Source organism: Bufo gargarizans, chromosome 3 (assembly GCF_014858855.1).
Source record: "Bufo gargarizans isolate SCDJY-AF-19 chromosome 3, ASM1485885v1, whole genome shotgun sequence".
Taxonomy (NCBI): domain Eukaryota; kingdom Metazoa; phylum Chordata; class Amphibia; order Anura; family Bufonidae; genus Bufo; species Bufo gargarizans.
In genome coordinates this window covers 403104172-403119616 of record NC_058082.1, presented here as the reverse complement: position 1 = coordinate 403119616, position 15445 = coordinate 403104172, and the positions used below count along the sequence as shown (strand labels likewise).

At 42.7% G+C, this 15445-nt stretch overlaps 1 protein-coding gene across 1 annotated transcript in view; it reads right to left on the bottom strand.

The window, feature by feature from the left end:
* LAMB3 (laminin subunit beta 3) overlaps positions 1–15445 on the bottom strand; it is a 163634-nt gene that overhangs the window by 68280 nt on the left and 79909 nt on the right. Inside the window, exons 4-9 of the mRNA XM_044288328.1 lie at positions 7756–7870; positions 6904–6977; positions 6304–6486; positions 5165–5228; positions 3636–3829; positions 2168–2288 (exon numbers count right to left, since the gene is read on the bottom strand). Coding sequence (XP_044144263.1) covers positions 2168–2288; positions 3636–3829; positions 5165–5228; positions 6304–6486; positions 6904–6977; positions 7756–7870 — 751 coding nt within the window. The remainder of the gene's footprint in view (positions 1–2167; positions 2289–3635; positions 3830–5164; positions 5229–6303; positions 6487–6903; positions 6978–7755; positions 7871–15445) is intronic.

Genomic DNA, 15445 nt, shown 5'->3' with positions numbered 1-15445 from the left:
TGCTTCTCTGCTCTTGGACTTCTTCACTCTATTATAAATCACTGCATGGCACAAACCAACCATCATATCATTAAAAAAGGAGTAAAGAATGGAATCAATTCCTCGGTGTCGTGAAGTATAAGCATTTAGGAGTTAGTAAAATTGGCACATGAGGAATAATATATTTGTTCTGACTTTCTTCTACAACCCAAGATAAAGGTAGGGGGGTTCCAGGCTCCTGACATTAATGACCAATCCTCAGGATAGGTCATTAATGTCCAATCAGCGTGGGTCTGCTCCCCCATCCATACGTTTTTCCCTGCAGCCTCTGGTGCTGGAACTAGAACGTTGAATGGAAAAGAAAGCAGACAGTTCCATTCAAAGTGTAGTGACGGTTCTGGGTTACTGCAGCTCCGCCCCCAGTGAAGTGATTTGGAGTTGAAGTACGGTAAGTTGACATGACCACTACAGTTTGAATGGAGCTGTGCTTCCTGTTCCATTCAACGTGCTAGTTCCAGTGCAGAGAGCAGATGATCAATGGGGTGCGGGGTGTTGGACCCTCACCAATTGGATATTAATGTCCTATCCTGGGGATAGGCCATCAACGTCAGGAGCCTGTGAAACCCATTTAATTTGTCCTACACCATGTACAACATTTGCAATTTGATAAATGTTGCTTAGTACATATCTCTTGTGCCCCTCAAATGCTGCTGTAACCTCCTACTATCTGCTGGCAGATTTACCTTGCAGTGCCTCAACTAGAGGTGTTAAGAATTGCATGATGCCCACTGAAGACAATGGACCTTCTACATAAGGGCCCTTGTACACGACTGTATGCCCTCCGAGACGGTCTGTGAGCGGGCCATGTGTCCCGGAGCGGCATTGATCGTGCGCACGGGAGTACAAAGCATCATAGATTACAATGATGCTGTGAACATCGGGCCGCCCGCAGTGCTATTGCCCTGCACTCATAAGATCATATATGAAGGGCATACGGTCATGTGCAAGGGCCCTAATACATGAATGTGCTGGGTCCTCCAGCGGGGACATAGGGAGGGCATACGGTTGTGTGCAAGGGCCCTAATACATGAATGTGCTGGGTCCTCCAGCGGGGACATATGGAGGGTATATGGTCGTGTGCAAGGGCCCTAATACATGAATGTGCTGGGTCCTCCAGCAACAACCTTTGCAGTCACTCTCCATATTGGCTGATTAATGGATGGACATATGGAAATAGGGACCCTTCTTTATTAACTGAAAATGCCTTGAAAGGGTATTTGAAAATAGGTCTTCTAAGCTAGATAATCCCATTAAGGTATATTAACGTGTTATCTTATATACTGTCTGTATATTTTACAACTACATTCATATTGCTGCCAATACGATTTGCAATGGAGACTTGAGATTTGCCTTAAATCATATGCCCTGATTAATGGACCCTGCGCCACCAGAGAAGAAATGTATTTCTACATTAAATGTCTCCTCCAACAGTCTATGCACCAGACTGAAATTTATACAGAGACAAATGTGCCGGGGCCGAAGGCCCTTTTTCAGAAACTGGAAGTGTAAAATACAATATGCAACCTCAAAAAAGTCACAAAAGCATTTTAAAAGTAGCAAAACTGGGTTTTGAGACTTTTTAATGCCAGCTACTTCTGCCCCAGGCTGCTTCTTTTTTCAATACTTCTTTCTTATATGTGTAAAAAAAAGTGTGGCTTCCGATGGAAATGAATGGGAAGCTGTTTTGAGGCATTTTTTTTAGCTGATTTTGAGGCAGATATGCTCCAAAATCAGCACCCAAAAAAATCAAATAAAATCTGTGTGGACTGGCCCATAGGGGAATTATACATTTCCCCAAATTTTTATAGTATGTTCATGTTCCAAAGGACAGAGAAATAGTGTATGTAAGAAGCACTGACTATAGTATAGAAGGAAAAATGCATTCATGCTAAGTACAAAGTGATTACTAGCTCAATGATTATTAGTGCAAATCCTTGGAAGATTTAAGTGGTTATTCAGATCTGAAGAATGAGATTCATTCATAACAAAAATGAAGTGATCTCTCTTGGAGGAATGAAGTTCAGGTGTGAGAACAAGTGTTTGCGATCAAAGCCTATAATTGGGACTAATCTGTATATAATCTTCGTGTATGGACTACTTTCTCAGTATTGTCACAGATGTCACTTACGTTTGCACACATTTGGGTTGTTTTCGTCAGCAGGCCTCCAGGGCAGGTCATTGTAGAGGTCAGCACAACGCTCACAGTTTGTTCCAGCTGTATTATGTTGGCATGCACATGCACCATGTATCTACAGTAACGACATAAGAACATGCATTCATTGAAAAGTGCAGTATATAACATTCACATGGTATAAAGTATATTAACATCAGTTTTATTATTGGTCCGATGCTCTGGATCCAGGAATAGTGCTCCATACACACATACTTTACCTCCCAACGTTTGAATATCCCAAGGAAGGTCAACAGGAGCAGCATGAATAGTGCACTAAACCATATCTCTAATGCCTCCCAATTGCTATCTATACATGCTTAATCCCACCCAATCCTCATTGTGCCACCCCCATTGTTTTGCCCCCTTACTGCCCAAATACAGTACTGATGCCCCCTTACTGCCCCCACACAGTAGTGATAATGCCTTAGTGTCCATTCAAAGTCGTTTTGCTCCCTTAGTGCCTCTCCTTTAAGAATGTCCCCTTAGTGCCCCCTTTATAGTAAGAATGCATTGTAAGTGGCCCCACAGTTATGCTCCTTTAATGCCCCGACACAGTAGTTATGCCCCCTTTACAGTGGTGGTGCACTTTAGTGCCCTCTAGTAGGCCCCTTACAATAGTTTTGCCATCTAGTGTTAATACAATTAAAACAAAGTAATACTCACCTAGCCCCATTTATCCAATGAAAGGAGAACAGTATACTCTCCCCAGCTCTCCGAGGGATGATCCCTGGCCTTTGTGCTCTCCTGCACAGCTCAACAGGCACAATGACATCACTGCATTGTGCCCGCTATAGGTAAGAGCACATAGCTACGTAGTTAATATGGTTGAAAAAATACATAATTCCATCAATGATGGGTTAGGTATGATGGGTCCCTGCTTCATCACTGCATTCAACTGTATCTGTGTCCTCAGGAAGCAGATACAGTTGAAGTCAGGATCTACCTCAGCTGTCCCAGGACTACAGGACAGGCGCCAAAATCCAGATGGTTGGGAGGTATGTAAAAAGCTATAATGTATGGAACAATTGAACAGCACGCATACATTGCTATAGACCTAAACTGTAGTTCAGCATGCCTCTAGTGGCGAAGAAAACGTTGTGTTTTCTGAGAGTCACACAAAATCTATGAGAAAAAAGGTATTTTGTTACATCACATGTCCTATGATGGAGGAAATCTTCCCTCGAAGCATTGGTAGAAACATATAACAGCATGGCCATAATACTGGTACCATGGTGCAGCACTAACAGTGATTCTAGAAAAGCTCAGCATGTGGCTGTTGCAGCCTCTGATTATCTGCACTGGTTACATGCTGGCTGCTGTAGACAAAGAGCGGGAGCACCAGCTGTGCAGCAGCGCAGGAGCACCTGAAAGAAGGGGTGAGTAAAATCTTTTTTTTTTTGCATCTGCAGATGTTTTTATTTACCTGAATGTCACCAAATGGGTCTTTTTCTAGTTCATTATCTGATATGCAGCGGTCTGCATGACCATAACAAAAGCAACTGCCATGCACGCGCATCTCATTGACTGCATAGAATGCACTCGGTTCTCGATATCTCCGGGGGGGCTGGTGTGTCAGTTGTGTGAAATTTATTCTCAGGTTGGTGAACTGTCCAAGCTCTGCAAAAATACACAGGATTAAATAATCAGTGTTCGGAATGGGATATCAAATGCAAGATCAAGGAAAATGGAAGTCTTATCAGTATATTTTATATTCTGCTGATAAAATGAAACTGTTCTCTGGCCAACCATTGAATAAATTGGGGTCAAACCAATGGATTCTGACAGGACCTCTGATGTGTATGGTGATTTCCAGATGGCACAATGTCGGAAGAGATTGGTTGGTTTACAAATACCCAATATTTTTGATCTTAGGGAGATAATCCACTGCCAGAGATGTCCGACAGCTGCTTTCTCACTTCTCCCCATTTGGGACTCCTGACCAAGCTAATCATGTATGTGTATGGAGAAGATGAGTCGTCTAAGAGCCTTATCTGAAAGCTCCTAGATCCTGGTTCAAAGATCAGCCTATAGCTGTCCACACTCATTAGATCTATGTCGGCTGGTTCGGCTGACCATCTGTTGAGTATGGTGTATGTGTATGGCAATACGTAAGGATCAACTGCCTGATTCCTTTATCGGGTAGGTAAGCTGACAGCAGCTATCTTCTCTCTCCCTATTCGCTATACGGTATATGCATGCTTGGCCGATCATACATATGTATGGAAGGATTGGGAGAGATGGTGGTTGGCTGAATCAGCATTTGGCCAACAGTTATCTCATGTATGGGCTGCCTAAATTGTCAAGGAAAAAAACTTTTGATGTCATAGTGACATATCAAAGGTTTTGACCAGTGGGAGTCTGAGTGTTGAGACCCCCACCGATTGGTAGAATGAGGAGAGAGAAGCACTCAAATAAAGTTCTCTCTCTCTCCTCACTGCCGTCTATGGGTCCATCTCAATTCCATCTCCTGTAGCAAGGAGAGAGCCTCTCTCTTCTCACTCTAGAGATCGTTGGGGGGGGGGGGGGCGCAGCACTCAGAACTACACCTTTCAAAACCTTTGATATGTTGCTGTGAGATATATTAAAAGTTTTCTGAAAGTTCAGTAATATATTAAATGTTTGCAGATTATAAAGCAATGTATTCATTTATATATTGAGATATTTTACAATTAGAAAGAAATGTCATTGCACTTCTGTTTGGCAAATGCTACTGTTCACTTATTTGGCATGAGTGTCTGCAGACTTCCCAGACACAAGGGAATGGTAAAAATTGTAACCACTGGACTATTGCTACACCACTGAACTTTATTCTAAATTGCAACCTATAATGTGAATTGATCCTACATCCACAGTAACAGCAATGATTATGGTCCTTTATAAGAAGTATAATATAATAGTGTGTGTTACAGCAAATTACATACTGTCATGGACGCATAGATTTTGTATTCTTACCATGGATTTGTTGGCTTTTAGACACAGGAGATGAGAAAGCCATTGCCATTGGGCTAAATTGTATCTGTAAAAGTAATTTAGAAAAATTAAAGGGGTTCTCTCATGACAACAACTTAACCTTATAGAGAGGGAGTAAGTGTCCCATCTGTTGGGGTCCAAATGCTAGGTCTTGTGATCGGTGGGGGTGACAACCGATCAGACACTTATCCCCTATCCTGTGGATAGAAGGATAAGTGATTTCATGGGACAACTCTTTTAACGTGTGAACAGGCTTCCAGCTTCATCTAAGAACAACCTTCATCTAAGAACGACGTCATCGAACACACTGCTGGGCGGAAGCCTCCACCCGGCAGTGTGTTATTGTAAATAAAAGAGCCCTTGCCCTGCACTATCTAGCGCAGGGCAAGGGAGAGCATCGAAACATGAACTGCTCCGATGCTCTTGTCAGGGGAAGCTGCCTCTGTGAAATTATGGGCATGTCTGGGTTCAGCTCTGAACCCGGACAACCCTTTAAGTCTACGTTTATTTTCATATTAAGGCAATGTGGGACATTGTTCATCCACTACAGATAAGACTATAGATAATAACATGGTGTTTAAAAAGGATGGACATAGATTCAAAGCAGTATTTCAGGAAGGCAACATGTTACAATTACCCAAAAAGTTACAAGCGGTTTAATGACATCAAGTTTTATCTTATGTGCTCTTCCCCTTAGACAAACGGCCTGTTTCTCAAATTGTCGGTACCAATGCTCTTTGGCACTGGCGGATCAATGCCAAAATGCCACTGGAACGCACACCGCACTGCAATTGCTGATTCAGTGTTGATGAAATGCAGAAGGCAAAATGCCTTGTGTTGTGGCCTCACCATCTTAAGAACGATGGTCGTGGTAGCATAGATATATCTATTTCAAATCGGATCCATCATTTTAAGAAACCCTGGATAATCCAATGTGTATTCTGCGTATTACACTGCCATATGACATATTGGACAAAGTTATAGGAATTGTAACATCACAGCTTGCTAAATGTTTTCTAAAACATTCCTCTTTTTACTATGTATTTTTTTTAATAAATGGTGTCTCATAAATATAGCACAAGCTGTTTACTACAAGAAAACAGATGCTGTCTTTGGTTTACCTTGCCCCCATGTATCGGGTTCCCTTGCAGTTCTTGACATCGCACATCCTCAAGGTTTTGGGGTCGACCTTGTCTTATGTGAGGAAAGGAAGCAGCACAGTTAAAGGCTAAATACTGATAGACCTGCCAAGTCTTCCCAGAGTCAGAAGACCGCTCGATCAGCATGCCAGCTGGCCGGGGGCTCTGTAAGTCAAATGAAAGGAGAGCAGGCAGTTAAAGAGAAGACAAGCGCCAAGTGACATGAAAATTACTGATGGAAAATACTCATGGCAGCCATGCTATCATTTCCATATTTGGATGAGATCATTACTCCATAGAAAATGCATATCTCCTTTTCTACTCGTTCCTATGTGCCCTAGAGAAGGGCCGTGACTCTATGATCTGAATCTGTTAAATACAAATTTGAAGGAAACCTGATTTTGAAATTGGCCAGCCTCAGTAACCCATTAAGTATATACGGGACACTTTTACATTTGCCCCACATATACAGTATACAGTTAAACATTGGCAAAGCTTTGATGGTATGGAGAAAACAAAGAAGGCAAACACAGCAGCTTCTGCCTGTTGTCACATGCCTGCCGTGTCTAACATGGGACTTACCCTGAAATCCAAAATGACATCACTGAGCTGAAACTTCCTGTTCAAGTCAAATTGCAGAGAAACTGCATCGACTCCTGTGTGGAGAATAAAGTACATCACACTCATTGAAGTAACGTGAGTGACAGCATAACTATATACAAGAAACTAGCTTGCGTCTAGATTTTTATGAAGTTTGAATAGATCAGCAGTACATTTCTTTCATTTTCGTAGAATTTTGATTCTAATGCATTTAGGTATGTTTATAAAAATGTGAACCAAAATGTCACCAGACCTGAACTTTCCCATTAGTTGAGGATTTCAGAGGTTGGCCCTGTACCTATCAGGGATTTTTGGCATACCATGTGAATAAGAAAAATGCTTCATTTACAAATAAATGTCTTAAAGGGGTTCTCCAGGAATGATTTCAAATGGCCACCAGCGACCTGTCAGGACTCGTTGCCTCCACTAGTGCTGCCCACGGAAGAGGCCTTACTACACACTACGCTCTAGGATTGCATATACTACATATTGATGAGTTTTCCTGTGAGGCTGCTCAGCCATGATGGCATATAATAGGCAGGATCTCATTACCATCTATTGTACAGCAATATAGAGTCAACTGAGGCCCTGCTCCCTCACCCACCTAGGCAGTTCTGCAAGTGGAGACTGCCAGCCCTGCTCACATTCTACGACAAGTCTCTGTCAGTCATTTTAAATAATTCCTGAAGGACACCTTTATTGTTGGAATCATATGAAAAAGTGCCTTCCTTCAGTGATTCAGTGATTCAGCCCAGCTGAGTATTGGTCTACCACCATAAGAGTACATGTAGAACTGGTAGTGGCAAAATGATATAGTGTGTCTTTAGAACTTACCACTCTCAGACTGCCACCAGCGAAGATGACCAATTGGAGAGACCACATTAATGATCCGATGACTCACTGCTGAAAAGGGTTCTCGAGAATCACATCGGCAGCATTGAAACTGGGCCTGAAAGACAATGCTTACAGTTATTTCTTTCTTTTTTTTTGTAACTTTTATTTCTAAACTCTGCAGAGCAGCCATAAATATTTCCAGTGTAGATATATCTCTAGAGCTTTTGTTAGTACTATATTTGCAATGCAAGTGCACCTGTTCTCTCCTCCAGACCAAGATGCTCCTGGAAGGTTAAAGACTATGTCGTAATTAGAAAAACATGGCTGCGTTCTTCCAGTATCAGCAGCACATATATTGCAGTTCAGCTCCATTAAGGTTAATGGTACAAAGCTGCAATATCACACACCTGTAGACAGGGCTGGCACTGTTTTTGGAAGAAGCCATGCTTTTCTAATACTGAACAACCCCTTTAAAGTGTGTTACTGCTTCACAACTGAATCATGTGGAATTTTTTATATTAGTCTGTTTAATAGAAAAAGGTTGTAAAACAAGCCCTTCCTGTTTACATATTAAGTATGCCAACTCTGCCACAGATTCACATTTTAGTGTCTAACACAATCTAGCTTCCGACACCAGATAGTATTTATTTAACCAGCAGACACCCTTTACTCATTCATTCATTATGATCATGTGCCATGTATATCAATATGTAAGAAGACTACTGGTTCTAGAGCAAAGACATAGTCAACTTTACACAGGGCAATTCCTTTAGCTGCACTCCCATATCAACCATTCAAAGATATAGTAATAAACAATGTGTAGGTAGTAAAGAGAAAAATACTAGAATACGACCTGAAGCAATAAACATGTATTAAAACTATTGATAAAAGAAATGTATTTTATATATTTATGTTATCTGTAATTTAAGCACACACTTCATTGTGGGTCCATATCTTATGATTATGTTCATATAAGATACATGCAATATTAGTTGATGATCTTATGTGGACAGGTACCCCATAACAGTGTCATCCACAGATCCCCCATAACAGTGTCATCCACAGAGCCTCCATAACAGTGTGTCATCCACAGATCCCCCACAACAGTGTGTCATCCACAGATCCTCGATAACAGTGCGCCATCCACAGATCCCCCCATAACAGTGCCATCCACAGATCCCCCATAATAGTGTCATCCATAGATTTCCCCCATAACAGTGTGCCCTCCACAGATCCCCCATAACAGTGTGTCATCCACAGGTCCCCCATAACAGTGTGTCCTCCACAGATCCCCCATAACAGTGTTAGTCATCCACAGGTCCCCAATAACAGTGTTCCCTCCACAGGTCCCCCATAACAGTGTTCATCATCCACAGGTCCCCCATAACAGTGTGTCCTCCACAGATCTTCCATAACAGTGTGTCCTCCACAGATTTCCCCATAACAGTGTCATCCACAGATTTCCCCAAAACAGTGTCATCCACAGACCCCCCATAACAGTGTGTCCACCACAGATCCCCCATAACAGTGTGTCCACCACAGATCCCCCATAACAGTGTGTCCTCCACAGGTCCCCCATAACAGTGTGTCATCCACAGGTCCCCCATAACAGTGTGTCCTCCACAGGTCCCCCATAACAGTGTGTCATTCACAGGTCCCCCATAACAGTGTGTCATTCACAGGTCCCCCATAACAGTGTGCATGTGCAGCATTATCTCCATTCACTGCTATGGAATTGCCAGTGATCAGCTATTTTCAGAACATTCATAGCATAATGGAGGATGACCATTCATGCACATTGTGCTCTCTATTTACTTCAGGGGCCCGGATGGGACAGCCCCTTTTTTCAGCTTGTGGTTTTATAAACAGCCCCATGGAAGAAAAAAGAAGTGCCATGGCCATTCATAATGCGGGGTCCATGTCCAGAATTCCCATTGAAAATTGGAAGGAATGAAAATCCATGCCAAAACTGCATCAAAAAGTGTTTTATAAAATGCGTCAGAAAAAAAAACACATCCCAAAAAAAACTGATGTGGATCCTGTTTTGGTTTTTGACTCACACCTGGTTTTGGCTCACAATAACTGATAGAAATAACTGATAAAAAAAACTGAGGTTTGAACAAGGTCTTAAAGTGGAAAGGCTAAAGAGAGATGATGTGGAATTCTGCAATAAGATACTGTGGTTGCAACCGCTGTCTGTGCCTACAAAGTTCTGTCAGGCTGCTAGTCCAATATTTCAGGATTTGGGGCCCCACTTTCAATTTTGCCAAGGGCCACACTGGCCCTGTTTATATTGCTGCAGTTTTAATGAGATTATTGAACTGTGGCACATATCATCTATCAAATACAGATGAAACTAAAAAAATGTGAATATTTATTTGTTATAATTTGGATGATTATGGCTTATAGCTTATGAAACCCCAAAGTCACAATTTTGAGGTACCCTTTGCTCAGGGGGTATGGATTAATTAGCTGACTAGAGTCTGACACTTTGAGCCTAGAATATTGAACCTTTTCACAAAATTCTAATTTTAAGCTGCATTAATGCAATTTCTTGAAATAAACTGACTTTTGCACGATATTCAAATTTTCCGAGTTTCATCGGTATACTCTGGCCCCTACCCTATAGGACATATTTCTGGTGCATCCCATCTATTGGACATATTTTGGTGTAATTTGGAGCATGTTCATATCAAGTACTCAGCGTGCTTTATTATACTGTATATATGTGTGCCGGCCATAATACCTAGCAGAATATTGCAGGCCCTGCAGAAAGTTTTTACCACATATTTTTAGATATTGTATGTTTTATATGTTGTGATCACTTATTTTATACTAGTCATTTGTCCTGACCTACTGCTATATGTTCTATATTTGTGCTTTCTTTTTCTGAGGGTACCAAAATCAAGTAACGCTTCAGCGTTCATGTGCCATATTCTGATGAGGTGAGCTATTACATAAATCTATGGAAAATATCAACATATAATATCAGTTGCAAAATCCATAGAAACCCAAATCTATATACAAGCCTTGACTTCAGCCTATGATGCCTGAAACATTTCACCTTACTGGAAGAGAGAATATAGTCAGGATGAGGTCCTCGCAGTCACAGGGTGAAAGTTATCTCGGGTAATCAAGTGAAGTTTACCAAGGACCACAAACAGACCTTTGTAGTGGTTTTTGTCTGCATCCATGCTACGAACTAGGTGAAAGGTTACTGGGTGAAAAGTCAGCCTGCATAGGGATTGCAGTGACTTCCCACAGACACAGCTGCTGCCACAATGCATTTCTATGGGGGATCACATTTCTACAACAAAGGGCTGCCACATTTCCTCCATGCTTCTGTATCAATATATGGGATTTCATTTTGTGTACGGCGGACCATGTTCATGACAGGACCAGATCCACTCGTATAAAAGGGTACAGTTGGTATCCGGGCCAATTTCCACATAAAACTGAGTATTGTTAAATCTGGAAAGGAGTCTGGGAATGTTATCCTCTGCTCTACTTCTAAACACTAATCACTAGATTCCTAGAAATTCAATAAAACCGTTGTATTCTGATATTTTTATGTTATATAGGCCTCATGCACACGACCGTTGTTCTGGTCCGCATCCGGGCCGCAGTTTATGTGGCTCGGGTGTGGACCCATTCACTTCAATGGGTCCGCAAAAGATGCTCCATGTGCTGTCCGCATCCGTTGCTCCATTCCGTGGCCCCGCAAAAAAAAAGTATAATGTCCTATTCTTGTCCGTTTTGCGGACAAGAATAGGCATTTATACAATAGGCCACCTGTTCCGTTCCGCAAATTGCAGAAGGCATACGGGCGGCTTCCGTGTTTTGCGGATCAGCAATTTGTGGCATGAGGACATAAAGGTGTACAGCTCCAACCAAATTCTGCAATTAACAAATATAGTCATTCCTAGTCAAACACATCCTATAAGTCGGGCCTTGGCTAAGTCCTTATGCACACGACCGTACCCGTACCAGGGTGGTGCAGAGGAGAGAACTGGAAATTGCTTAAACACCATGAACAACCTGAATAACCTGTTATACAGCAGTCTAGTACAGTAAACCACGGTTTGCCTGGCTTAAACCCAAAATAAATATGGGATCATCTTTCATCTTATGCAGTGTACTTGCTTTTGATGTGAAAACCTTTAGGCTGCGTTCACACGGGCGAGATTTCCGCGCGGGTGCAATGCAGTAGGTGAACGCATTGCACCTGCACTGAATCCGGCACCATTCATTTCAATGGGGCTGTGTACATGAGCGTTTTTTTTCACGCATCACTTCTGCAATGCTTTAAAATCACAGCATGTTCTATATTCTGCGTTTTTCACGCAGCCCTGGCTCCATAGAAGTGAATGGGGCTGCGTTAATAACGCATTGCATCTGCAAGCAAGTGCAGATGCAATGCGTTTTTCACTGATGGTTGCTAGGAGATGTTGTTTGTAAACCTTCCGTTTTTCTATCACGCGCGTGAAAAACGCATCAAAACGCATTGCACCCGCGCGGAAAAAACTGAACAACTAAACGCAATTGCAGCCAAAACTGACTGAACTTGCTTGCAAAATGGTGCGAGTTTAACTGAACGCACCCTGAACGCATCCGGACCTAATCTGTCACGCTCGTGTGAACTCAGTCTAAGGCTCCATTCACACGTCCGCAAAATGGGTCCGCATCCTGTCCGCAATTTTGCGGAAAGGGTGCGGACCCATTCATTCTCTATGGGGACGGAATGTGCTGTCCGCATCCACATTTGCGGATCCGCACTTCCGCATCCGTGCTTCCGTTTCCGCAAAAAAATAGAACATGTCCTATTCTTGTCCGCAATTGCGGACAAGAACAGGCATATTCTATTATGTCTGCAATGTGCGGTCCGCAAAATGCGGAAAGCACATTGCCGCTTTCCGTGTTTTGCGGATCCGTGTCTCCGTGTATCCGCAAAACACATTGCGGACGTGTGAATACAGCCTTAGGGTCCATTCACACATCCGTTGTTTCTTTCCTGATCTGTTCCGTTTTTTGCGGAACAGATCTGGACCAGATCTGGACCCATTCATTTTCAATGGGTCCTGAAAAAAATCGGACAGCACAATGTCTGATTTTTTTCAGGACCCATTGAAAATTAATGGGTCCAGATCTGGTCCAGATCTGTTCCGCAAAAAACGGAACAGATCAGGAAAGAAACAACGGACGTGTGAATGGATCCTTAAAGGGGTCCTCCAGGAATGATTTAAAATGGCTGCCAGCAACCTGTCCTAGAATGTGAGAAGGACTGGAGGGTGAGGGGGCCTCACTACACACCGCACTGCTCTACAATAGATTGTAATGTTGAGATCTTGCCTATTATATGCCATCATGGCTGAGCAGCCTGACAGGACAACTCACCAATATTTAGTATATGTAAGTGCCAGAGTGAAGTGTGTAGTGAGGCCCTGCGGCCCTCACCCCCCAGGAAGCTCTCCAGGTGGGGGCGACCAGCTCTGTTCACATTCTAGGACAGGTTACACGCAGTGGCCACCACACAGTTACTCCTTGCTATTTGGAAAAAAATCAGTGCACCGAATTAAGTTTCTTTCATTAGTAATCTGAAGGGATCTGAAGCTCATGGGTGCAACTTGGCCAAGTGCAGCTCTGTGGTGGCTGCTGTGTGACAGCGCCGCACATTCAACAGAGGCTATTATGCTAATATAACAGCAATTGGTTTATGTTTTGTCTTTGTGTTAGATGGTTTCCTTGATGATTATTACCTACTGACAAATATATTGTCTACTTTATCGCTGTTCTTCATCCGCTTCATCTCTTTTAAAAGTATAAAACAGTTATTTCCACTTTCATAGCATAATGAAATTGTGTGACTCATTATTATTCTGGACAAAAGGATACAGATGATGCAAATGTCAAGTCAGCATTCCATTCCTCTGCCTCATTTACTATAATATCATCATGTAAATGGCAAATTTATCAATGTTCCAGCAGGGCTGACCTCCGACGACTATGATGCGGCTGCCTGCTGCATAATGTTCCGAAAGCAGCAGAAATGAAAACTGAATTAGTCATAGATTTCAGTAGTTTCCGGAACTATCTAATCTTTGTTCTAATATTCTGACATGTGTCATTTGCCAATGGTATGCACTGTGCTAGAACAAGTAGTAACAAGATGGTAAATGCCATCTCATAACTTTGGGCCCATAATTTGTACATTTTATCACTAAACTATATTACATTCTGATTGCTGAGAATATATCCAAAGTTCGAGGGGCTTATATTATTGAGTAATACAGTATACTGAATAGTAGTTTCAAGGAAAAGATGTGGCTTTTATGCACCATTGTTCACCCAAAAACATTCTCACCATCCATGGGCATACTGTAAGCCAACAAACAGGTTTGTAAAATTAGACTAGACAGTCTAAGGCCTCTTTCACAGGGGATCGCGTGTGAGGGCCGGATAGGATGCGGATGCGTCGCTTGAAAATGTGCTATTTTTCTGCGCGAGTGAAAAGCGTTTTTAATGCATTTTGCGTGAGAAAAATCTGCATGTTTGGTACCTAGACCCGAACCCGGACTTCTTAACAGAAGTTCGGGTTTGGGATCGGTGTTGTGTAAATTTTATTATTTTCCCTTATAAGGCTACTTTCACACTAGCGTTCGGGCGGATCCGTTCTGAACGGATCCGCTCATAATAATGCAGACGGAGGCTCCGTTCAGAACGGATCCGTCTGCATTATTTTTAGCATAGAACAGCTAAGTGTGAAAATAGCCTAGTACGGATCCGTCCAGACTTTCAATGTAAAGTCAATGGGGGACGGATCCGCTTGAAGATTGAGCCACATTGTGGCATCTTCAAACGGATCCGTCCCCATTGACTTACATTGAAAGTCTGGACGGATCCGCACGCCTCCGCACGGCCAGGCGGACACCCCCACGCTGCAAGCAGCGTTCAGCTGTCCGCCTGTCCGTGCGGAGGCGAGCGGAGCGGAGGCTGAACGCCGCCAGACTGATGCAGTCTGAGCGGATCCGCCTCCATTCAGACTGCATCAGGGCTGGACGGCTGCGTTCGGGTCCGCTCGTGAGCTCCTTCAAACGGAGCTCACGAGCGGAAACCCGAACGCTAGTGTGAAAGTAGCCTAACATGGTTATAAGGGAAAATAATATCATGTTTAATACAGAATGCTAAGTAAATTAGGGATGGAGGGGGTTAAAAAATATAAAATTTAAATTAAACTCGCCTCATCCACTTGTTCGTGCAGCCCAGCTTCTCTTCTTTCTTATTCTTTGAGGACTTGGGAGAAAAGGACCTTTAGTGATGTCACTGCGCTCATCACATTGTCCATCACCATGCTGATGGATCATGTAATGGACCATGTGATGAGTGCAGTGACGTCACCAAAGGTCCTTTTCTCCCAGGTTCTCAAAGAAGAAGAAAGAAGAGAAGCCAGGCTGCGCGAACAAGTGGATGAGGTGAGTTTAATTATTATATATATTTTTTTTTTTAACCACTCCATCCCTAATTTACTATGCATTCTGTATTAAGAATGCTATTATTCCCCCTTATAACCATGTTATAAGGGAACATAATAAAGATCGGGTCCTCATCCCGATCGTCACCTAGCAACTATGCATGAAAATCACACCGCATCCGCACTTTCTTGCAGATGCTTGCGATTTTCACGCAGCTCCAT